General features: G+C 34.6%; 1 protein-coding gene across 1 annotated transcript in view; it reads left to right on the top strand.

The window, feature by feature from the left end:
• The window catches only part of LOC145669118 (uncharacterized), a 104,964-nt gene that overhangs the window by 41,646 nt on the left and 36,132 nt on the right, over window positions 1-27,186 (top strand). Inside the window, exons 3-5 of the mRNA XM_081737459.1 lie at window positions 4,688-4,837; window positions 8,418-8,553; window positions 15,357-15,505. Of these exons, the coding sequence (XP_081593585.1) occupies window positions 4,688-4,837; window positions 8,418-8,553; window positions 15,357-15,505 (435 nt within the window). The remainder of the gene's footprint in view (window positions 1-4,687; window positions 4,838-8,417; window positions 8,554-15,356; window positions 15,506-27,186) is intronic.

The raw sequence follows: 27,186 nt of genomic DNA on the forward strand, positions 1-27,186 counted from the left end.
ATATATATTTCAGTAATAATTGCAGCATCATTACTTAGTTTAAGAAATCGAAGCCATAAAGTTTATTGTGGTGGTAAACATCATTTATGTTATTATTTTAATATTGCTATAAATTTGGTTACATACACCTTGAAAACCAGAATAAAATACTAGAATTAAAAAAAAATAGGATCTTTTTCCTTTAAATGTACTCATAAAATTAAGTGCTATATATATAGGGGAAGGCGTTGTACCTGTGAACGCTTTTAGTTTTCGAAATTTTAGTGCTAATATTCAGCACTTTTCCCCCAATTTTTGTCGTATATTTGAAGTGTCATCTCTTTGCTATCAGATAGGATGATTGTTAAACGTGTTACATAATTACAGTAGCTCTTATAAGATATAATAACAACATATCCGTTTTGTTCACAGGTACATTATGGTCATGTACCATTGAACAGACCCTGTTTTACCTTTGAACAAAGTGATAATTACAACGTTTCTGAGACAATAATATAAAAAGAAGCCATAAATATTAACAGTTATAAATTACAATAAAAAGTTTAGCTATAAAAATTTTCCCAGAATTAAAATTTATTAATTTAATTCAAAATGGAAGAGAAGTTCTAATAAAAACTTGTGAACATTAAAGTTGAGCATAAACAACTCTTACCATAAACCTTACCCTACAATCTTAGGAATTCCATAAATGTCAAATGCCTTTCCAGGGTTGTTTAGATGCCATGTATCTACCGCTTGGTATGCTACAAACACAGTTTTGTCTAATGGCTCTAACTTGCTTGAAGTATGTGGAGGCAGTGTCACCATTATTATTCCAACTTCTCATACCCTTTCAATTCCTTGCAAACTAAGATTATATTCGTGGTTCAAGGACATCCAGAATTCGTTGATATTTTGTTGGCTTTGTATGACTGATAAAATGGTCTAAAAACTGAGGAAAGCAATTTTCGTTTGTCCAACCACTAGGATTTGCCGCTCCAATCATCTCACTTGGTGCCCTCTTTAGCTTAAAATGTTTGAGATTTACCCTGGGGAAAAATCAACATAGGTGGTACGTGGTTACCGAAGGCATTTACTCCCGCTATCATTGTCACTGTTTTCCACGTTCAGCTGAAGTTGCTGCGCAGACTTCTTTCATTCCTTTAGGGGCTACAATAGTACTTCTGGATTCCTGAACTGTTGATAAGCCTGTTTCGGTCTACATTATATATCCGATCTGTTCGGATTGGTGCGTAACTACGATGAACCCGTCTTAAAGTTTCGAAGAAGCAGTTTAGGTTTTCATGATTAAAGCTTGCGGATCGTACAAGACTAATTGCTTCTGGGTAACTCAATGAAAGTTCCTCTTTGTGTCTTTTCAGGAACAAGCGCATCCACTCCTTACCTGCAATTTCGTTCAGATCCTACTGACTTCTGTCATTCTTCCTCTTTGCAACGGCAAAATTGTATGCTAATTCTCTTGCAGACTTTTTTTTGCTCAAACCATCTTTGCATATGTCTTCAGGTACTCTGCAAGGTCTATCTCTTCCCTCTCAGAAAACACCCTCTTTGTATCGTATCTAACACTGTAGAAAATAGTTTCGAAGAACCAGACTCTAAGTACATTGTCACATATTTATGAAGAGCAACTAACTTTACTTTGTAGATCCTGCCCGTTTCACGAAAAGAGATTCGTCTTTTCGAAGACGCATTTACAGCAGCAACAGCTCTATTCACAGCTTCAGGATCAATGGGCTTTCTTTTTCCCCCAGTCTTACTTCTCGGCATTTTACCTGAAACACATGTAAAAACAACCGAATAGTTAGAAACTACTTAAAATTATAATTAATAACTTCATAATATAACCTAACCCATATAAAATATTTCAAATTGTATTAAATACTTACATCGTGTACCTTTAAACAGTATTATTTATCGTTCAAAAGTACACGTGCATTAATGTTCATAGGTACAAGAGGGTCACCATTACGAAAAAAACTTCTCCATTAGTTTAAATAATGCACAGAAGTTAAGACTAAAATACTACTATAGTCACCAATGAACTATCCCAAGTTTGGACAAATAAATATCACACGTTGCGAAAACCAAAGAGCACAAAAGTCAAAAGGTAACTAGAGAAACTCTTCCTTTTTGGGGTGAAAAATTAGAAAGTACATTACTCGGCACAACACTCAGTAAAAGAACAGCCATTCGCGTTTATAGTGTCCTTTTTCATTTACTCTTCCAAAAGAATTTTAATCTCTGCACCTAGATAGCTCTGAATTCGAGAAAAGCACAGGTGTTCAAAGGCACATTGTTTTAAAGGTACAACGCCTTCCCCTATATATATTGGGAGGAATATCGTGAGAAAATTTAAGCGACACATTTTATATCCCATACGCTCTTTTAAAATTGAGATTGTAGTGTTGTTTACCCTCTAATAAGGAGAGAACGTTACACGCAACGTCCTTGTTCTAGCTGTTTATTAAAATAATTAATAGGAATGAGCATGAGGTGAAGTTTCCTACAAAACAAATACAAAAATTTCGAAAAAAGAAACCCTTAGGTTAGCTAGATTAGGTTCGGCTCGGTTGGATTTTAAAGTCTCTTTCACCAGTGATTCTTATGATACGTGGACTCACACCTTAAAGTTGAATCCCGAACCACCTAGGCTCCATGGGGACTGGAACTGCTTAGCTCGATATTTTCATCACATGGCAAAAATGGATTATTCTGAAAAGAAGGTCGAAAATAAATTTAAACTATCTGCAATACAATCAATATTCAAACCGTTATTCATGCCTTGCTTCAAAATGGAGTGGGGTTATGCTTTCGGGTTTAACACCAGGTGTTAAATTTAATATATTTCTGTTTTTTCGACAATAAAAATTGTGTCACAATTCTTCACAAATATTAAGTCAAATTGAAATAAATAAGATGGGCTTATTTTAATTGGTTCTCCTTAATTAATTTTACTGTTATTTGATCCCAAGTAGAGACACAAGATAAATGTACAGATTATATAATAGATCTATTAGGACATATTTATTTGTAGAAACTTACTCAAACTAGTTAGTATCGTTTGGAAGTTGCGAAACTATGATAAACTTCCAAACTTTCCAAACTCAATATTGAAATAAACCTATAACTTGCAACTGCAATAGGGACATAGACAGAGATGAAACCTGTTAAGTAGTAGGCTTAAATTTTATCCATTTTAAGTCTTAATAGAGATATACAGGAGAAGTTTGAATACTTCTATAAGACGGTAAATCGAGTGTAAATAACTAAATAAAAAATATTCCTATCGTTGTTTTATGGCGATAAGGACTGAAACTGGAAATGGTTGATTTCTACTACTTCCGGCTTCAAAAGAGGGTTAACAGAGGAGATGTAGCCTCTTTCTATGGACTCTGAATCTATTCCAAACAACACCTTGTCGCTATTTCTTATCATTTCTGTTCTATATATTCAATATTCAATCCGGAGGTAAAAGAAAAAAATCAAAGATTTCTGGGTTTGAGAGAGTGTTGCGGGTGGATATGTTACCTTCTGGTTTGATTAGAGGTTTAACGGAAGAGATGGAGCCTATTTTGGGGATGGTAAATCGATCTCTTCGATCTCTATGAATGTCAATATTGGAACCGGAAGTATTAGGGAATTTTTTAGCTTCCGGTTTTAGTAGAGTATTATGAATGGAGATTGTATCTTTTGTTGAGAAGTTGAACGGATTCCAAAGAACAGCTTGTCGCTGCATTACCGTTTTCGTTCTATGAAAATCAATATTAGAACCGAAAACATTTGAATCCTATCATTTTAGGTTTGAATATCGGGTTAACGGAGAAAATAAAAACTATTATTGAGTTACTTTAATCGATTTAAAGAATGCTTCTTGATATGTCTTACTGTTTTTGCTAATGTAAATCAATATTCAAACCAGATGTATTAGAAAATTTTAATCACTTTCGGTTTCGGTAGAGTGTAGCGAGTCGTTACGGTTTTTCTTGAGGAGCTAAATCGTTTCCAAGAAACCGCTTGTACCTATCTATTACCTTGTTTGTTCTGTGGCAATTACTGTTAAAATCGGAAACGGTTGATTTCTACCTTCTTCGGTTTGATTATAGGTTAACGGAGAACTGCTGAATCCGTTTTTGGGATTCTGAATCGACTGAAAAAAAACACACTTCTTAATATCTCTTAGTGTCTAATTCTATGATACCTATCACCAGACAGATATAACTGTTCTCTAAAACTTCCGACACTATAGCATAATTTGGACTTGATTCTTCAAACTTCAAACTTGATTCTCCATCTATCTAGAACATAAGGTTGCTTCAATGATTCTGTTTGAGCACAACATCACTATTTATGATCTTTGACACCTGTATTCTTTATTCATTTATTTAAAAGTCTTTCAGATTCATTTTAGACTTCGATAATTTACAATGATCAATAATAATAACAGAAGTCCAGTACGAGTGGTACTTAAAATTAAAATTCCGTCATCCCTCGTTGAACTAAGAACAACTCTCAAAAATCTAAATCAGACTGGTCAGAAATGGAATTCGAACTCGGTATCTTCGGATTGTACTGAATAAATTATTAACCACTAACCCTTACCAGGCTGGTGGGATAAATTAAAATGACTTCCAAAGTATCACCACGAAAAAGATATTCATTATGATTTTATGTTATCTTTATTGTGTAGATCCACGTTTGCTCTTCATCCAATTCAATCGAGTCGCATGCCAAGCTCGTAATGGAAAACAAGGAGTTTGTTTAAATCTTATTGAATGCAGTCGACAAGGGGGAAGGAACGGAGGACCTTGTGCTTTAGGATTTGGAGTGTGCTGTATTTGTAAGTACAATATACAAATATTTTTTCTCTCCAATTCTTTCCTTTCCATAAAATATCTTTGTTTCAGTGAGTATGTATGTAATTAATATTCGTAATCAGTACACGTAACTTGTATATCCGTAAGTATCTTTTAACGTTTTGTACAAATTTCTCTTAAACCCGTCAGATTTGATTGTCGAAATATGGTTTGAAAGATAAATCTATATAAGCTACAAATTTAAATGGGAGGTTATACCGGTAGGAAGGGAGACATTATGATTCATCTGAATTGTATTATAGCTTATGGTAGATTAGGTATTGTGAAGATATAGATAGGTCCCTGGTCAGTGCACTTGAGAGATAGGTATTCCCTGGTCCTAGGAATGTCTCTCAAATTTTCCGGACCCTAATTAGGGAGGTACGACTTTCAGAAATTGATTGAATCACAAATAATGATTTGGTAGCTGTATCTATCATAATTTGTACGTTAAGTCTCTGAGTTTATTTGAAAGACAGGTGTCAACTAGTCCAATGTATCTCTCGTAAAATCTAGGAGTCATATTCGAGAGATTTGACTGTGGAATCATCTTATGACTTTACCTCTATGAGGAACTACTAGGACCATATTGCGATGTGTCTCGAAATTTGGGATATCGTTATCTGTACATTTTCGTAGTGCATGCAAATTATGTTTTACCACGTGTATTAAAATATGTGGCTCATGGCAGAATTGATATTCTGAATGTATAGATCCTTTGAGAGATAAGTGCATGATACACATCTCAAACGTAAACAAAGAGAAATAATTATTGAAGCCTGTAAGTATACGTAATAAATACGTTCAAAATATGTTTTACTATTGTTTGAAAATATTGAACCTTGTAGTACATTGTATGAAGTGGATGTATAGGTCTATACGCGTATTTAAAAATTAGATGTCATCTGATCCTAAGTACCCCTTCCAAAAGAAGAATCAGAACCAAAATTGATTTAACCTATAAGTACGTACAAGTACGTTTTATTATTGTGTGAGGGTAATAAACCTTATGGCACTTAGGTTGATGTGTGACATGTAGGTCCATGAGTGTGTTCGGAAATAAGGTACAACCTGGTTCAAGGCATCTGTTCACAAACAAAATAAACAAACTTGATAAATATAAGCTTAGGTGGCACTTTCCACGGTTTTAAACATCTCAAAAAAGTTGTGTGAATGTATAAGATCATAAAAGATTTGCGAAGATAAACGTTCCTGGTTGAAAGTATCTCTCCCAAATTTTTGAACCACATTTGGTAGATGTGATTTTCGGAGATACTTTTTCTTCGTGTTAAAGTCTTAGATGAAATTTTATTTGTGTATATGTCTGTAAGTATATTCCTAAATTAAGGTTATACGATTCAAGACATCTCTAAATTTTTGAAATCAAATTTGGTAAATATGATTTCAGAAGTATCTTGTATACTATTTTCTGGTATATACATCAGATTTGGCTCTTGGACTGACTCTAATTTCCCAAATTTACAAACCAAATCCGACATCTATTTTAATATTTAACACCGAATAATCGTGATATGTTTATAATTATTACATCATTGTTTAATAAGAAATGTAGGTGAACATCAAATTAGCATACTTCTTGTCTTAAAAGATAAAATTTGTGACTGTTATGAATTTATACATTATACATAGCTCTGAAATGTTCATGTAAAAATTATAACAATCTCATCCATTTATTTATCTTTTGGACTTAAGACCTGATAGATGTATTAGTAATAATCAAATACTTACTAAAACCGATCAATTCGCATTTTAAACCTTAGAGTTTGTAGCAATGGCTTATAGCCTAAGGTTGTTGTTGCAAAGTTATATTTGACAAAATCTGATTCGCTGGCCATACTCATAAAAGATATCCTTGCCACGATTAATAACTTTATTGTTTTAGCATTTAAAAAACTGAACAAACAAATGTATTACCAGTGTACAAATTCTTGAGTGAAATATTTAACACATTTAGCATTTAAAATACTAAACAAACAAACGTATTTAACAGTGTACAAATTCTTGAATAAAATATTTAACATTTGTTTTTACCACTTCAATGCATACGTGGTACAATTACTACTACTAAATTTTACTAAAACGAATTTTGCAAATTATGAACAATACAATTTTTTCCAAATGATTTTAGTTTCCTCAATCAAATGTTTGAAAACTGTTTATTTGAATTGTTAAAAATTGGAAAAAGTTTAACGGTAAACTTCTATCATAATACAATGATTCTGTTTGACGATTTTTGTTTAGTTAAATAAATCTAGTTGAGAATTTGTATGGGGTTCAAACTTATCTTTCGCAGTTATAGAAAAATGTTTGACAATATTTGTTCACTAAAAGTACTGTTCTAACAATGTTTGTTTTGCTAAAAATTTATATTTGAGACTTTAAACTGATTTGTTTTTTTAAGATATTTAGATGTATGGACATTTGATATTTTTATTTTATTACAAATATTTTAAATTCCTTTATGAACTTTTTTTGCTATTTGTATTTAATGAAAGTTTTCGTTTAAATTTTTTGTGAATGCAAAAATATTTTTTGATTAATAATTTTTTATTTCAAACTTTTAAATTCATTCTAACTGTTTCTAGTTTTGTTTTGAAAATTTCAGTTTTGCTAGAAACCTTTTGTTAGGAAATTTTCTACATAAAACATTTTAGTTACCTAAAAAATAATTTTATTCACATAGCATTTTTCGTTGGCATACAGTTTGGATTCGATTTCTGAGCCAATGATTTCTTTTAGTATAAATTTTTCTTTTGTATGCATAGGAATATTTTTGTTTTATTTAAAAATTGTTTAAAAGTTAGCAAATCTGATAAATATTTTGCAACACTGTAGCATTATCACACATGAAAGAACAAGACTGTACATCAAGAGCTTACATCATAATCCTGTAAGTATCATTTGAAACAGTACCCATTATAATGTCATGATTACTACTTCTTTGTAATTTTAAAACACGCGAGATGTGGCAAAATCATTAATGAAAATTACTAATTTACAATAGAATACATCCTATAAAATACTGTGTATATAAGTATAATTGCCATTTTGCCTTAAAGGTATCTATGCAACGAAGTTGTAAAACAAAAATTACTAAGATTCTTAAATGCCAATTTCATATATTTACATATATGCTGTACAGAGGATTATTCGGAAGATGATGTCAATCCCGTTTTAGTACACAATCCGACGAGATACCGCTACGTCTTGAACTCGAGAAGAATGTTTAGTGTATGTATTTGCAGCTATAGTTATCATGAACTCTATGATTTCAGTTAAAATTATATTGTTTGTAACTGTACTTGATCAAAGATGGTAAAATTATATTTGGCAAAGTATTTATGTATTTTAATAAAGTGATGGATTTAATTTCATCTCATTTTTTCTCTGAGGTTTCTACTTTCATCAGAGACTTCTCCGAATAGAGTTTCTTTCTTATGTTCCATTTAGAAACAATAACATTATTTTAATGGAGTTTATTTTATTAAGTTTTTACAGAACTTTACCTGAACTTATATTGCTTTCAAAAATTGTCTATTTCAGTGGAAAAAACGTGTGGAATGTCCAGTTCATCTCAAATGTCTTATTTTGTTAACCCGAGCTCCCCGGCGGATGACACGCAGGCAACAACTTGTCAGTTTACTATTAATGTAGTGAACAAAAATGTTTGTCAGCTCAGGTACGCATGTAATCTACTAATTGAATAAATTTATAAAATTTTGATAAATTCATCCTTCTCCAGTATGAAATATTAATAATTGAAAAAATAATAAAAATTAGATTGAGTGAAAAAATAGTACCAGGAAATGAAGGTCATATTTCAGGAATTTCCTTACTTAGTGTTTTTGTAAACTTGCTTAAATATTTAGTTGAAAACATTAAGAACAGGTTTACGGAAAATATTTAAAGGTATATTTGAACCTCGGTTTCCCACCTCAATGATAAATTTTAAAAATAACTCAACTCAAACTAAGCACTTACAATGTTAAAAATGCATTCAGATGGCGCAGCCGTTATTCTTTGAAAAAAACTAAAATTCCTTTATCCCCTTAGGATACGCATTTCAATAAAAATGAAATTTAAAATTCCAGATTGACTAACAAACAGATCAATAGCGACTTAGTACAGTGTAGTATGTGTACAAGGGCGGCTTCTAAAATCATTTTGTGGTGGGGCAGTAAAGTGGGTTAAATTGGGGAAGAGTGGGGTATACTTCAGTAATCCAATGAATTCAGGATTATTTTTTTATAATTCCATCCCGGTTATCTTTGGAATGGCGAAATTCTTTCAAATTTTGTTTCCGCGAAAAGATAGACAGTGTGAGGGACATTCATTAGACACTATATGGGATGTCACCAGAGAAGCAGTGTTGCCAATTCAACATACGTTACGATTTTTCTAGTAGCACAACGTCAGGTTTTTGCACCTATGGAATGACCATGTAAAACGTAAGCAAACAAGCTTCGACTTGTTTGTGAGTTTTGTAAACCAACACCACTACAACATCATGAATATTACAAGGGATTCATTGCAAGAAACGTACCACTGCTTCCATTTGTTCCATTTGCTTTATGAAATAAAATGTTCAAATCACTGTCTTTTGCATCCAAATCTTACACGGTTATTTCCACCTTGCTGTATTCGAGCTCACTACCTTCTATGTCAGATTCATTTAAAAGTCCTTTAAGTTCTTTCTTAATTGAACTTTTGCGAAGAGCACGATTTCCTATTGTTCCAATCCTGCTGCAGATTCCCACATACAGTCACAGTCACAAAATAACCACCTGACAATATTTCCTATGAAATATGCGTCTTAAGTCAATGTTGCAGGCTGCTGCTTGTAGATTCTATGATTAAAAATACTTGATAAAACCAGAAGTGCAGCAGCGTAGTTCTTTCCAATCACTATTGAAACTTGATGCTCTCTCTTTACACACACACACACACACACACACACACACACACATATATATATATATATATATATATATATATATATATATATATATATATATATATATATATGTGTGTGTGTGTGTGTGTGATTATAATATAAAGTGTTAGCAAGTTTCGAGGAATAAACTAATAGAAAATAAAATGTTTAGGTGCCAAAAATAATCAGAAAAATGTATATAATAATTTTTTATAATGTGCAGTTGGCAACACTGCACCGAAATAATATTTCAGGGTGCCCCTGCATGTTGTAATACCACAATTGTTTCAAAGGAAAATAAAATAAATAGCCAAAACACTGAAATATAGCAGTTAGCGTATGCGGTGAATAGCCCCTTAGTATTACCAAGGGGGGAAGGGTTCCTCTGAGGCCCACATTACTTTATTTATAAATAGAGAAAACAAAACACTAAAATCTAATCTAGTACGTTTTATGATGAATGGGGTCAAGCTTGACAATATCAATTTTTTTCAGATTTTTTATGTAATTAGAAATGTTACAACATGTTACAAAAGTAATTTATGGGCCTCCGAGCCCCCCCCCCCTTGGTGTTCCTAGGGTTAATCAAAGTTACATGATAAAATGCCACCAGAGTGTAGTCCTAGCTATGTAAACAAAATTTCAAACGATTCGTCAGTTGTACTGTGGTGACGAGACATACTACTTCGATATTATTTTTACATGTTGAGAAAAAATTAAATAAATACTTTCCTTCCTCTCCTTAAAAGTTGAATTTCCAAAAATGTTGGAGAAAGTGACCACCTACTTTTAATAAGAAGATCATATACCAAGTTTCTTCTGACTAAATGGTAGGGTCATGAGACACACTAATTTTGGCGTACTTTCAAATTCCTTCTTTCTCCTTAGGATAGGGATTTTGTTGAAAATGACATGGTAGAAGCTTGCCTCAAGGACAGTATTATTAACTATATTCATAAACTCCTTTCAAACGATTGAGCCGCTTTTCCGTCAGATGAGAGGAGCAATCTTAACTTGAATAAGTATCCCGTCAAAAGCATAATTTTAGAAAACATTATGATAGTTTCCATTTACATGAGAAATTTGATTACAGAGTTTCATCTTTCTAACTTGAGCAACTCCTAAGATACTATATTTTTGACATAAAAGTTTGAAGTTCCCTGTTTCCTATATAGACTACACATTTTAATCAAAGTTACATAATAGAATCTCTGTTTAAGGTAATTGTTAACCGTATTCAAAAACTCACTTCAACTGGTTCAACCATTTTTCTGTTATGATGTAACTGACAATGTTCACTTTATTTTTATAATATGAGAGAAACAAAACTCTCTGGATCTAATTTATTTTGAAATCTGAGAGGAAAATGTGAAATGTTTTAATGGGAGTGGAGAGGGGCGCCATTTCTAGGATACATAGCCGCCATCTTGAGAGCCGTCATCTTGAATGCAAGTTCAAAAGTTTAAAAGAAGACACAACTTTTTAGGTGAGCTTTGAAGAGACCAAAATATTACAACTCATATACTTAGCTCACGAAAATATTAGAAATTAAAAGTTTTTAAACATGAAAATTTACTAAATATTTTAGAATTTTCCTTTAATTTTTCGTACTGCAACGACTGCAATACGCTCGCGAAATCAACATTGCCATCTGAAACTCGAGTTCTGTTGTCCCCAGGTGTACACCAACAATTATTGAAAGGTAATTAGTCCCAATAAATATTTGTTTTTATTTTATGACTCACTGTGCGGCGGGGAAGAAGTTAAGTACGAACTTTGAAAGTAAAGAAGTTCTTATTATAAAAAAGGGGAAGTTGCCATATCCGTATCCCAATGATCACAACGTTAGTTGTTTTAAATGACTTTACTTTGAAATGAATATATGTATAAGGCTATATGAAAATTGCATTTTAAAGATTACTTGTGTACGTATGTCATCGGAGTCCCTCTTTTAGTTCCATCCAACTTAAAAACTGTAGCAAAGAATCAACCTCGGTTGAGAACCTTTATGTGACCTACTGCTCTCTTATAGAACAATCATGATTATTGACACAAAAACTTAAGCTTCCAGGGTGTTGTGATGAATACAGTAGTTCTCGGGTTAACAAACACGTAAACTCAATGTTCCCCAATGTTTCAATAATTGACTAAATTATTTTCATTTTCAGGATAGTCAGAGTACTAAATTCAAACACTCCTTATATAGGTACTGATAAAGGAAAAGGCTGAATGTGATTGGTCGGTAGAGATCTCCAATCAGCGCTAATCTATGATCTAGTTCTGATTGGAGGGTTCACTAAGTTTTTAAGGAAGTCTGGATTGTTTGTTTTGTTTTCAGTGCTGTTCCAATAAATAAAACCTATACTTGTCTGAGCTGTAAGCCGGTTTCTCTGTTAAGATTGTTCCCTTCCTCCAGTGTTTCTATGGCTTCTTTTTCTTTTGCTTTCCAGTTGCCTGAACATTTTGCTAACAAAGAGGTTGCTGATAAAAAGATGTTATGTCCCTCAATTATAGGATATTCTGCCAATTCAAATTTTTCTACTTCACCTTCTTAATATAATCAGATTGTTTTCTCTTGTGACGAACTTCAACAATGTGCCTAGTCTGTCCAACATAGGCTATACCACATTCAGATAGAATACGATATATTCCAGGTGTTATTACGCCTAAATCATCTTTAACTAGACGTAGCAGAGTCCTGAGTTTGGCAGGATGTTTATGAATAGTTTTTATGGGTGTTAAACTAAGACTCTACTTAGATATCCTGATAGGCTAGATGGCCAGTTTATGGAAGACAGTAATGTTCTCATTACGAGACTAGGAAATCAATTCTTATTTCAAACACTCCTACGAGGAGAATCCAGTACGCAGAATTCACCAACTTCAAGTTCTGAGGAAAAAGGAGATTCGACATTTGATCAGTTTTGCCTTCCTACGAAGATGTAGAGATCAAAAAAGTAATTCCAATTTTCGATAGATGCGATATCTTCTTCACACTCATGAGATTTCCAACATTTTAAGAAAAATGGATTTGGTCCTGGTTCATTAACACCTTCACCCTATATGCAGGCAAATAAATCACGTAGATGGTATGCATATATCTTCACATTTGGATCTCTCTACACCACTGTCGTCATTCATCTGGGACGGGTTGCCTGGGTGTCATTTGCACAAACCGAATTCGCGTACAACATGTCCACGAATGAGCAGATTAAGAAATTTAGCCGCCTTTACAGACCATCAGCAGCCGTTCAGAACTGTAATAAATCAACAATTGTGGAGAACCTAATGGGATGCTATCTCGATGAAGCCACCACTTCAGTATTTAGTAAGGAATTTTGCTCCAGCGCCAAGAGCCATCCAAGTTGCTGATATTATACCCAACATAGAATAAACAATTTAAACTATTCACTACTTGCCGAATGAAGAAACTGAAGAGATCAGGCAAAAATCTGTCTGGCTCTTGCCAGCAGTAAATTCAAACAACAAAGAAGAACTTGTAGTTCTCAAGTTAATTCGTTAAGATCCGGGCATTATATAGTGTTACCAGCAGACAAAGGAAACGTCACTGTGGTCGTGCTTACTCAAGATAACCAAGAAAGGGTTACGCAGCTACTAATTGATACGGCATACAGAACTCTATGGAGAGATCCTACACAAGCCATAGAAAGAAACATTGGGATTAATAGAAGAAGTACACAAACATATCTTGTCAAATGGAAGTCAGCTGAACCCAAGATATATAAAACTGGCATACTTCTAAGACACATTGTCAGCGCCATAGGAAACCAAACATACCGTCTAACTATTCTCTTACTAACGTCTCTCCTGCAGTGATTGTTTGGCCAGTATGAACACCATGTGAAGCACTCTACAGATTTTGTAGCAATCCCGAATAAAATACATTTATCTCTTGAGTATATACTGATGAACTTTGAAGTGGTACTTCTCTTTCACGAACGTACCAATTCAGGTCTTCATGAGACTTATAGAAAAGTACTTTCCATTGTAGAATTGTTCTGCTACACGCTCACCTCCCCAAATTATGATCAATACTATGAATAAACCAACGCAGTTGCCATTGGATCACCTTTCTTGCCTGTTGTGGCCAATCTATTATGGAGGACTTTGAACATCATACTCTACAATCAACGGCTCTGAAGCCAGCCTACTTCTGTAGATACGTTGAGGACAGTTTTTTTTTGTGTTTGGCCCCACGGAAAGTAGTCTTTACAAACATTTTTAGATTTTCTCAATGTACGCCATCCTAAACTCAAGCTTTCTATGTAAATAGAAAATGATGGCATCGTACCATTTTTGTACATTCTGATCAGAAGAAACTGTGACGAGAGTCTAGGACACACTATATACAGTAAACTCACACACACATACTCTACTTCAACAATAATAGTTTTCATCATAAGTTTCAATACATGACAGTAATTGACACATTGACGCATAGAGCCCTAGACATTATCAGATGACCATAGCCTATACACCGAATTCCACATCTTAAACCCACTTACTGCAAAATGGACACAGCGATGCAGGTATACAAAGGAATCTAAATTGGATCACTACCAGGCTACATCTTTCCAGATCATCAGAAAAAGAAGATTGAAGAGTACTTGCCTGTCTTCCATACACTGGCCACCTGTCAGGAAATCTAAGTATAATCTTAGCAAATCAAGGGGCCGAAACTATTCATAAATCTCCTGCTATACTCAGGGCTCTGCTACGTCCAGTTAAAAATTATTTCAAGCCTAATAACACCGGGAGTATATCCCATTCTATCCGGATATGGTAAGTCTATATTAGACAGCTCAAGATTGGTACAAGCTGCAGGCGAATTACGCAGCAATAACTAAAGGGAACCACTTACAGACTTTTTTTTAACGAAACCCACACTTTTTCTTTTTCTGAAAATTTGCTTGTACTTGAATACTAGGTTTGGTTCCAGAAAATCAATTGGGGATGGGTGACTTAGTGGTAGATGTTTACCTGTGGTGCGTAAAGTATCCAGTTCGATCCTCGGAGAAGCAAGTTTGTGGTGGATAATATCGTGTTCGTGAGTTTTCTCAGGGTTCTTCCATTTCCTTGCACATTATCATTCCATCGTCATTCACTTGCCTTTATCATCTGTCTCCCTTAGCCTAATCTATCAGCAATTGTGGGATATTAAACTTAAAGATCTTAAGATTTCAGAAAATCAATTTTGGTTCTCACCCTGGAGCCGATTTTTCAGAAAATTGGTTTGGGTATAGGGTCCATTTTTTTTATTAGATAAACTCTTTCGGTTTCATACTTGGAATAGTTCTACCACTAAAATTTGTTCTGATTCTAGATCAGAAATCCAGTAAAACTAATCAAGTCTACTGGTTTCATTACCGTCAATAATCCTGTTTAGTAGTGTCGCGATAACGAGAAAACAGATAAAATCTATTTATTGTGCAGAAACTTAATTCATTTTGTTATTTTCAAGTTTTCTGATACATTAATTCAAGTGATTCTTATTTACTTTAAGAAGAAATTTTCTTCCTTTTTTTCAGGTTAGACTTTGAAACATTTAAATTGGCATCTCCGACGGCAAGTTCTTCTTCGAGTCCCTTTACATGCCAAGATAAGTTTACAGTCTCAACAAATCCAAGTACATCTTTAGGATTTACCGAGTTGTGTGGACAAAATACTGGTCAACATAGTAAGTAAATGGAATACATAGATTCCATAATATGTAATGAATGATAATTCCACTAAATAGATTCTATTATACATTGTTAGGCAAAACTTAAAAATGAAAGCAGGCCCATAGCCAGCCTGATTTCTTCCAGAGGCAGAGGTGAACGCTGCTGGAGTAAAGACAACTACGTATATCAAGGAACAGGAAAAAGCTATTTATTTATTTATTTATTTATTATTTATATCTAGGTAAAATCTGCAACAATAATATGTCCTTTTGCAAAGGATATCTATACTATACTGACACACTACTATAGTTTTTTTATTAACCATCAAAAGATTAATAACAATTATACCTTCCATTATAACTCTGATCGCCGCTTTGGTCGGTGTGGCTTTCATTTTTCTTAATTTTCGATGCAAGGTCAAGTAAGTTTGTGGTGGACAAAATCGTGTCCGCTGCTTTTCTCGAGTACCACCGTTTCCTCCTGCTTTCTTATTCCACTAATTTTCCCATCATCGTTCACTTGTTTTAACTATCGTGTCCCTTAGGCTAAAGAGTATAATCGTATGATGTTAAAGATTTCATTTTGTTTGAAACAGAGATAAAAGTGGGTCTGAAAAGGTAAAGGGGATGGTTGACGTCACACATGCCCCGTTCTATCTTTGCCCATTGTAAGTTTCAGGAAGTAGAGGGACGCCATATATATATTTTTGGAAGAGGGAGAACGATATCCTCCCGCGTTCCTCCTCACTTCCACCCATGGTTTCAGCTCTTCTTTCTCAAGCTTCTATTAACCCTTTCCGGATCCTGGCTTTTTGGGCCATTTTTTAGACTTTCAGTCAAGCAGCTACTGTATCGTCATTATTTATCCTAGGATCATGGTTCATACCTCATTCTCTTCAGAATAGAGCTGGCTTTCAAATGGTACAACTTGCGTGCTCATACCATATACCAGAAGCGGGAAAAAATGTCAAAGTGAAAATTTCGGAGGGAAAAAAATTTTTCTCGAACTTTGGCCCCCCCTGGATCCCCCCTATGTGATAGTAGCCATCTAAAAAAAATCTGATAAATAGCACATAGTATACTGAATGTGTGTGCCAGATTTCAAGTTTCTATCTTGAATAGTAAGGGCGGGAGAATTTTTATCAAAAATTCCCACAGTGCCCCAAAGTACCATAAAACACTATGATCTCAGGCAAAAAAATTCCTGAGACATCCCTAATTACCCTAGGGTCATGTTTCGCCCATCATTCTCTTCAGAATAGAACTGCCTTTCAGGCGGTATCATTCATATGTCTCCATCATGTATCTAAGGCGGGAAATTCCTGAAAAAAGGGATTTTTTGGGGCAAAATTTCCCGTTTTTCAACTTTTGCCCCTCTGGACCCCCCTGTTTTTACGCAGAAATCGGAAAAAACTTCTGGTAAATACTACTCGGTGGACTGAATGTTTGTGCAAAATTTCAATCTTCTACGTGAAAAAATGGGCCCGCCAGAAAAAATTTCCCTACCATGCCCCACTTTTACCCTATACAGAAGTATATTTGGATAAAAATTCACTGAGACGCCCTAATTACCCTAGAATAATAATTCGACCGTCGTTCTTTTCAGAATGGAACGGCCTTTCAGACGGTATGACTCGCGTGGTCCTATCATGTTTTTTTTGGCGGGAAAATTAGGAAATACGGGATTTTTGGAGTAAAAAATCCCTATTTTTACCCTTTTGCCCCTCTGGTTCCTCCCCTGTTTTAGCACTGACATCGGAACAAAAAATCTGGTAAATAGTACTCGGTGGACTGAATGTTTGTGCAAAATTTCAATCTTCTACGTTCAAAAATAAGCCCGCCAAAATATATATATACCGACAATGCCCCATATTTCCCTATATAGAAGTATATTTTTCAAAAAATCCCTGAGACGTCCCTAATTACCCTAGAATAATAATTCGACCGTCATTCTCTTTACAATGGAACGGCCTTTCAGACGGTATGACTCACGTGGTCCTATCATGTATGTGAGGCGGGAAAATGACGAGAAACGGGATTTTGGGGGTAAAAAATCTCTGTTTTTACCCCTTTTCCCCTCTATTTCCCCCCCTGTTTTAGCACTGACATCGGAACAAAAAATCTGGTAAATACTACTCGGTGGACTGAATGTTTGTGCAAAATTTCAATCTTCTACGTAGAAAAATAAGCCCGCCAAAAAATATTGAACATTGGCTTAAAAAATGAGAAGAGAAATTTTTGACTTATGACGTCATCACCACCTATGTCTGGACGCAGGACGGTCTGAAACCATATGTAATGTCTTCTACAAGGACTCTAGACTTGGAAAACAAAAAAAAAAAAAAAAACCCGGACGAAAAAGCTCAAATAGAAGAGAAATAACGCAATGTACCATGAAAAGTGCATATGGTACAAATTGTACCATAGGATCCCGAAAGGGTTAATTTGACATCTTTCGTCTGTAAGTCATCTATCGAAGCAGAAACACTCGGAACTCAATCCCGGAGTTGGTCCTCGTGACATACAGTAATTGATTTAGAGTAACATGTATTGAGTGACAAAGTGTATCAGGTTTATTGAAAATGAAATGAAATCTTTAAGTTTTACGTTCCACGGCTATGCCGGTTAGGCTAAAGGAGACGGTGACGATGAGAGATGAGTGAAATGGTGGAATGAAGAAAGTGGGAGGAAAGAGAAAACTCCGAGAAAACTCACGAGCACGGTGTTTGTGCACCACAAAGTCCACACGGCACGAGCTGGAATCGAGCCAGGGACTTCAAGCACCGGAGGTGAATTCTCTACCACTGAGCCACCGCGCCCCCTCTCAGGTTTATTGAAAGAGAGCTTACGTGATGGTTCACTTCCTTCAAGTGGAATCTAGGATTAGAGAATGGAATTGCCTGCCAGCAGGTGAGCTAGGCATAATGTTGAACTTGTATTATTGCCTCTCTTTTAATTTTTTAACAAAAGATGAGAGAAATATAGCAAGCCGACAGTAACTGAACATATTAACTAACTTTTTAGCCTGTTGTAGCGAGGCACATTTTACCTTAATAGAATTAGTATTTCTTTTCCTTCTCTTAATTTTTATAAGTACTGTTGTACACTAGCAGAAATAAATATTTTCCATCTCAAATTACGTTTGGCAACATTGCATGTGCTCAAGGGTAAAAGAAAATCGGCAAAAGAGGTGACGTATTGGTTGTAACTTTCTGTATTTGCCTTCCAGCCAAACGAGTTGTATGTGACTTTTGTATCCCTTCCTCTGTGCCCATTGTACGGTTGCGAAAATGTTTGTTTTCTGTTTTCCATTGGATTCGTCATAATACATTATCAAAGAACCAACTTCTTTAATTGGTTAAAAGTATGGTAACACTAGAAAATTTGTCTAGTTAACGAATGATTTGAAGTAATAAAGCTGTTTTTTTCTTGTATGATTGAAGATGTGGATGCGTCTGAGCTTCGTCTTTTGATAATTCTGGATTGAAAATTTTGATTTCCTTTCCCCCAACTTGCCTCTCTTTTTGATTCACATAAGGGAAATAATCATATTAATCAAAGTAACTTAATTGACCATTAGGTAATTTGCCGGAATGTATGTTGTTTGCTTTTCATTATGTCGGGGGAAGGGAGTGACGATAGCCCAGTGGTAGAGGCTTGTCACTGGTGTGTAGGTTCCCTGGTTCGATCCCTGCAGTCTTGAGAAGTAACGTAACGCAAGTAACGATTCCTAGTAACGCGTTACAAATTTTTAAGTAATGTACCTGGTTTGCTTTACTATTTTTCCGTTACATTTCGGATGAGTAACTATATGTATATTTTTTTCGGGAACAAATGTTTCCTTCCTGTAAGTGGATTTCTCAGAATGAAACACTGGAGCATGAACTACGTATGTCAGTGACCGACAGTCAGCGACACACAGAGAAACAGATATCTTAGTGCCACTTGCTGTTTTTAGAAGGTGAGTAAACCTCAGGGAAATAACGTGTTCTGATTGCAAGCACCTGAAAGATTTTATCATAGATTTTGACAGGTAAAAATCAATACATTCAGTGAGTGAATTGCGAATGCAACGGTAGTCTAGTTTACTTTGGTTGGTGTTGTTTTTATAAAGATGGAGAACCAAAATATTTTACCATTCGAATATTTGGAAAAATAATTTTTCTTAAAAGCTGAGGATGATGGTGGACAGTATTTAAAAGTAAAGTTTCTGAAGTGCCCCAGTGAGAAACATTTATCAACAGCCAGGAGTTCATATGCAAATTTGAGGAAGCATGTAAAGTTAAGGTTTTTTAGTTACATTTCTAGAATAGACGACTGGTACGACTTGACGAAATGTTGATAACTTGTTTACGCATGCTCTTACTAATATTATATTAATGCTTTCTTCAATGCTTCATTTCTGTATAGTGCTATTCTGTTTATACTTCTTGAGACTTTAGAAGTTGCACTTTCCTCGAAAAAAATCTTTCAATTGCAACAAAGTAAGAGAAAAGATAAGATTTCATTTTCTCAAGAGATTAAATAAAGAAATGTATATCGAGTGTAGATGAAGCAGGAGGTGTAATATGCTGATTGGTTATCGTGACAATCATATAGAGATTTTATAAGATATACTCTTTCAAGTTGAATAAGTAGGTTTTAAATTAGTCAGCGAAACGTCAAAACTTCGATGTAACAAATATTGTAAACTGTTTTATATGATTGTGATTTGTCAACAAACATGTTTACAATATGCTGGAGCAACTACAAATAGTGCAACACACACACTGTAAAAAAATCCTACACTTTTTGGATCAAAAGATCCAATATATTTTAATCAAAAATTTTCTTGTACGTCTTATATCTGGAGAACTACATATAGTGTAACCAAACCCAAACTATCACTTAACTTAGTATGATGTGCTTATTCCTTAGAAAATACGAAAACTAGATTTAAGGGCCGTTCAAAAATTTTGAGGCTCCTGATCCAGAAAGTAATTACTGATCTAAATCGCAATCTTTTGATGCATTTTTCGGATCATTTCCAAAATTCTTGGCCAAGATCGCAATCTTTCGATCCATTTTTTGATCATTCCTAAAATTCTTGTACGCGTGAACTGCAACGACGTTTCATCACTTCTTTTACATGTACTGCATAAGCGTGCAACAGGAGGGCAAATTATGTACAAAATGTATGAGAAATGTGCACAAACTTCCAAGGGTGCAAGTCGTGCATATTTCTTCACACGTTTTGTACACGCTTCACAGTCCTCGTGTTGCTTATATATATATATATATATATATATATATATATATATGAAAAAGAAGTGATCAAAAGTCGTTACAGTTTACGTGTACAAAAGGTAAACAATTTTTTTTTACAGTGCAGTATAGTATTTCAATAATAGTTCATTGTTTACAGTTGCTATTACTGTGGATATGTTTGATGGGTGCTATAATTAACGATATACAGTAAAGGGTTAATATGATTAAACTGTTTGATAAGGAGGCCTTCATTATTACCAGAAAGTAACTGTCTGCATGAAAAGATATAGCAGCGCTACTATTGTCAACCTACAGTTCTAAACATTTACGATGATTGGGAAAATCAGAATGAGCAATAATAATAATAATAATAATAATAATAATAATAATAATAATAATAATAATAATAATAATAATAATAATAATAATAATAATAATAATAACAATGGTAGTAGTAGTAGAAGGGAAAATTGAAATAATAAGAATGTTTTTTGCATAGCATATATATTTAAAGTTTCGGACCTAAAGGGTAAACCGTTACTTGCGTTACTTTCGAAGTAGGGTAACAGTTACTTTTCTGGGGTAAGTAAGGCGTTACATTTTAAGAGAAAGTAAAGTAACTTGTAACGCGTTACATTCTTACAAGTAACTTACCCAGTACTGGATCCCTGGCCAAGTAAGTTTGTGGTGGACAAAATCATGTCCGTGGGTTTTCTCGGGGTACTTTTGTTTCCTCCCACACTTCATTCCACCAATTCATTCATCACAATTCACTTGCTTTAATCATCGTCTTCCTTATCCTTAGAGATGCAAGGGCTCGGAAAAAACGGCTTTTTTTCTTTTTTAAAAAAACTCTGTTTTTTCTGCTTCGCTTTTTTGTTTGGGTAATTTTGGGCCTTTTTTCAAAATGTTGCTTTAAATTGATAAAGCAGACTTTGTTTCGCTTCTCTAAGATACAAAAACTCATTTAATTAGTAGTTGGTCTAGGTAATAATATAAAACCTAAAATAAACCATAAATTTCGAAAGAATTTTTTAAAAATTCTTAACATATTTACATTATGAATTCCTAAGGATTAACCAATAGATGTAATAATTTTTAACCTCTGATACACAAAAGTAAGTATTTTTATTTTTAAAAAATGATACACAAATAACTACCAAAATTGTATGTAGTATTTTTACTTCAAAATATCATACACACTCTTTTTGAAACAAAATAAAATAAAACATGAGAGAAATATATTTATATGATAATCTTAAATGGTGCACGTCAAGAGCTTGGTTTCGGGCCGCTCTGCACATTCTTGAAACATTTTAAAGCTTTAACTTTCATATACATTGTATGGATATTTCGAACAAGTTTTTCATTCATTGATCACTTAAGTAATAATCTGTTACCACCTATCAGGTGCTTCGGATCTGCAAAATCGGTAAAATTCCGAATTCTATAATGCACTGACTGTTCCTTAAGCTTGTTTAGAATCGGCCAAGTACCGAATTTTCTGTTCATGTATCATATGCGTAATAGACCGTTCACCTGATCGTGTGGTTTCCTAGGCTTGTAACCACCATCACGGTTTACCCAGTCCTGAAGGTTTCTGAATTTTTAACGATAGGAAATCAACTTAAAAAAAAACTATGGAATACATTTAAGAAGAGTGGAAAGAATCAATCACTATTTCAATTCACAAGAAAGGCGACAAAACTTATTGTAATAATTAGCGGCAATCTTCTTAACATTATATTAACAAGATTGATTCCATACGCAGATGAAATTATGGGAGATTATCAGTGTGGATTTAGAGAAATCGATCAACTATCGACCAGATATTTACTATTCGATAAATACTTGAAAAGAAATGGGAATCTATTATCCAGTACATCAGCTGTTTATTGATTTTAAAAAGGTTTACGACTCAGATAGGAGGGAAGCATTGTATATACAATTCTTACAGAATTCGGAATACCGAAAAAGCTAGTTAGATTAATTATAATGTGTTTAAATGAATCCCAGAGTAAAGTCCGAGTAGAAAAATTCTTGTCCATGAGCTTCAGCGTCAAGAATGTTCTGAAACAAGGAGACGCGTTATCGCCATTATTATTCAGCATTGTTCCGGAGTACGCTATAACGAAAATTAAAGATAGCAACCAAACCATACAGCTGAATGGTATTCACCAGGTTATGGCGTATGCTGATGATGAAAATTTAATAGGTGATGATAGGAGAACAATAGAAAGAAATGCATAGGCCTTACTAAACTCTTGCAGCGATATTGGTTTAGAAGCAAATGCAGAGAAAACTAAATACATGGAAGTTTACCGGCATCATAATACGGCAAATTGTGTTTGCGTTAAAATACCAAATAATACTTTCGACACAGTGGATACTTTTAAAAATGGAGGATCAATATTACCAGACCAAAATCATATAAACAAAAAAATCAGAAAATTCGTGTTATTATTCAGTTCAAAATATTTTGTCGTCGCGAATTCTGTCGAGGAATTTAAAGCTTAAAATATATAAAACGATAATCATGTCTATTGTTCTGTATGGTTTTGAAACATGGTCGCTTGCGATGAGGGAAGCATGCAGACTGAAAGTATTTGAAAATAAAATTCTGAGACGAATATTCGGACACAAGAGGAACGGGAATGGGGGATACTTCATAACGAAGAACTGCATAATTTATACGGTTTACTAAAGATCATTACGGCCATCAAGTCTAGGAGGCTCAGGTGGGCAGGTCATGTAGCCAGAATGGAAGAAGGTAGGAACGCTTTCAAAGTTTTAACTGGAAATCCAATCGGAAAACGTCCATTAGGAAAACCTAGGGGCAGATGGGAGGACAATATTAAGATGGATCTCGCAGAAATAGGAATACAAAGTAAAAACTGGATCCAGTTGACTAAGAATAGAAGTCAGTGGAGAGCTTTTGTGAACGCAGCATTGAACCTTCGCGTTTCATAAGCCATAGAGAGGGAGAATATATTTAAGTTAAGCACAACTGCACAGCAACCATGAGTGAGTGGTTAGATTTTGCACTTCTATCGGGATGTCCGGGATTCAACCCCGAATTCGAGCATTTTGACAAAAGCTTTCTTAACTCCGTCTGTGAATGTAAAGATAATGTGTGTACTGTGAATCCTGGTCGACTTCTTTTTATCGTTTTTAAATCGTTGTTAATACTAATTACCAGCAGTGACAGATTTGCGAAGGGGGTTAGGGTGGGGATGTCTTACAGATTGAAGCCTGTACCCCGAAATTACGGAATTTCTAAAACAATCGAAATATTTGTTATGCCTTTACTCATGAACTTCAAGCTCTCTTCAAATAAAAATTAGGTATTTTTAGAGAGACTAAACATTAATATGGAAAAAACCCTCCCAAAGTACTTTTCTAAATCCGCCACTGGTTATCAGTATAAAATGGTCTTCAAGGTTGTATCCGGAAGATTATTGCTGTATACAAAACAAAACGAAATATTAGTTATGCATATACTCATAAACTTCAAGCTCCTCCCAAATAAATATTAGGAAATTAAAAAAAAAAAAAACTCAAACATTAAGCAGAAAAACACCTCCCAATATACTTTTCTGACAGATATACTAACAAACGTACTCTCTGACGGATATATTGAAAAACATAAGTTTAACTTATGTATTAGAAGCTATAGTAGGCCTACTAATCTCTAAGAAAAGAAACACGGATGACTAAAAAGAAATGACGTAAAGAAGAAAAATGTCTTTAACTCAGAAGTTAAAATAAAGTTAAATATCGTCTACAATTGCCCTCAAATACTACATACTGTATGTTTACTTTACTTCATAAAACATGTGTTCCATCCATCATGATGGTGAATTCCAGAGCGAAATACGGTATTTAGGTCATGAAATCTTATTTAATTTTGGAGCATACTATAAGAAAGCTAATCAAATAGAAAAATCATCAAAATGAAAAAATCCAAAATTTCCAAAATTCTCGTTTTCTTTTTCCAAAAAAAGCCGCTTTTTATGTGCAAAAAACATCGATTCAAAAAAGCCGGCTTTTTTTGTATCTCTACTTATCCTAAAGGGCATAATCGTGAGACGTTAAACTGAAAAAAATCATTTCATTCTTTTATTTGAAGGCGACAGGTCATGTTCGGACCTGGCTACACGATTATCGCTTTTTAGGGTAAGAGAAACGGATGGTTAATGTAAGTGAATGATAATAGAATTGATGGAAGAGGATATGGGAGGAAATGGAGGTACCGCGACAAAAACACATACACAATATTTTTCACCTCAAACTTACTTATCTAGGGATCGAACCAGAAACCCCACGCACCAGAGGTAAGCGCTCTACCACGGAACGAAGGTTTCAATGGCGAAAGCATCCTTTAGGTGGAAGAAAAGACTATTTTGTGGAACCTTGAACAGAGAATTGAGAAAAAGACTCATAAAATGTTTCGTGTGAGGTAGTGTACTATATGGGTCAGAAACATGAACATTACGCAAAAATGATATAAAGCAACTGGAAGCTTTCGAAATGTAGGTGTGGAGAAGAATGGAGAGAATTAGCTGGGTTGAGCAGAAAACAAATGAGAGGGTATTAGAAATGATAGGGGAGAAAAGAACAATTTTAGATATTATTAAGAAGAGGAAGGAAAACTGGTTGGAACACTGGCTAAGGAACTGTAACATGAGGGACGTTTTTAAGGGTGATGACAGTAAGAAAGAGAGGGAGACGGCGAAGAAGACTACAATTAATGGACGATATCGAAACAAAGAAATCGTAAAAACGAAGAGGTTAGCAGACGACCGTGGAGCATGAAAGATCCTCAGTTGTAGGAACTGATCTACCAATAGTGACAGAATACCTATGATGATGATGATGATGAATCTAGGGCAAAATTAATTTGCATATAGTTTTTCGTTTCTAAGCCATGATAACAGGTGTTGAGTTTAGATCCCGTCAGCTGTCCTTTTGCACTACAATCCATATATACTTATAATGTGATAGTAATCGGAACTTATTTATGCACATGCAGCGTGGGAACACGCTGCTCTTTTTACTCCAAGTAGAACCTACCACTCCAATGAATAGAAAGGCATGCAACATGACTCGTTTTGGACAGCTGCGTCACGAAAATCGTATACATATGTGAATATTCAATCTTCTTTAAACGTGAAGTCATCCAACAAGCATTCTTCAGTTTTGGAGGAGGCTACACTGGTCTTCATAGGACATTGCAAGACATGTGACATAAACGCCCCGGACTCTTTTAGAACTTCGCCCAGCTCATCTTTGATAACAAAGGTCATACATATATATATATATATATATATATATATATATATATATATATATATATATATATATATATATATATATATATATATATATATCATCGTCCATAAACGTCATGAAATACTGTTATCACTGATAGGAAGAAAGAGTTTGTAAACCCGGAAATAAAATCAACAATTTGTTGCGGTACATGACCTAAATTTCGATGTCGAAAAACTTTTAACTTTCTGTATTTGGACCTTAAAAGCACATTTCTCAGGAACATCAACGTAAAGATAATGGGTCCTTTGCAGAGTCGCTTTTAGCGTTGTATTAAGAGTTTGACTATCATTTGATAATAACTTCTGTATTTAGAAAGACGTTCGTGAAGTTAACAACGATTTATATAAAAAAAAGTACAGCCACGACTTCTCCAGACGGTTCTCCAAACACAATTGCAGAAATCACTATAAGAAAAAATAAGGTTTTTCAAAAAATAGGTATCAAAAGTCGTGGTTGGCCTTCTTCAATATCAACCGTTATTAATTTCCCAAATGTATTTCCAAATACGGAAGTTAGCATTACGCGATAATGAAACTCTCAGCACGACTCTATAAACGACTCTGCGTAGGGCCCAATTCCTTTACACTGAATAATACAGCGATGTTTGAGTTTATAACTCCATGCTGTAAACGTCATCAACACCTAAGGCTTACTTGCCGGTAAATGTCAAACGTCGATATAGCGACGCGTCGAAGAATTGCCGCTAGTGTGCCACTGGCAGCAGGATTTCATCGAGTTGAAATAGATATCTAGAGTCGAGGTATTGAAGTTACCACCGCGTGGGAGCGAGGACTTCATTTTGGTCCTCGCTCTTTCGATTCGTCGCTGAGAATCGCGAAGGTACCAACACGAACTATCGCCAGTTATGTGGATGCGGTTATTATTATATATTATTTTTTCCTCAGTGAGCTCCAGGAGTCAAGAGTAACCCCTGCCTCAACATCGTGAAGTGAAAAATCTTGAGATGAGTGCGTATAATTGTATGAATTTAGATGGCAACTGTCGCCGATCATTAGAAAGCGAATATGGGAGAAGTATGAAAGTAGAGAGACGCGTGTCATTTTGTTATCGAATGCATTTTATCTGATCCCAAATGTTTATCGTCAAATATACAC

The sequence above is a fragment of the Thermobia domestica genome, chromosome 13 (assembly GCF_964235325.1).
Source record: "Thermobia domestica chromosome 13, izTheDome1.hap1.1, whole genome shotgun sequence".
Lineage (NCBI taxonomy): Eukaryota > Metazoa > Arthropoda > Insecta > Zygentoma > Lepismatidae > Thermobia > Thermobia domestica.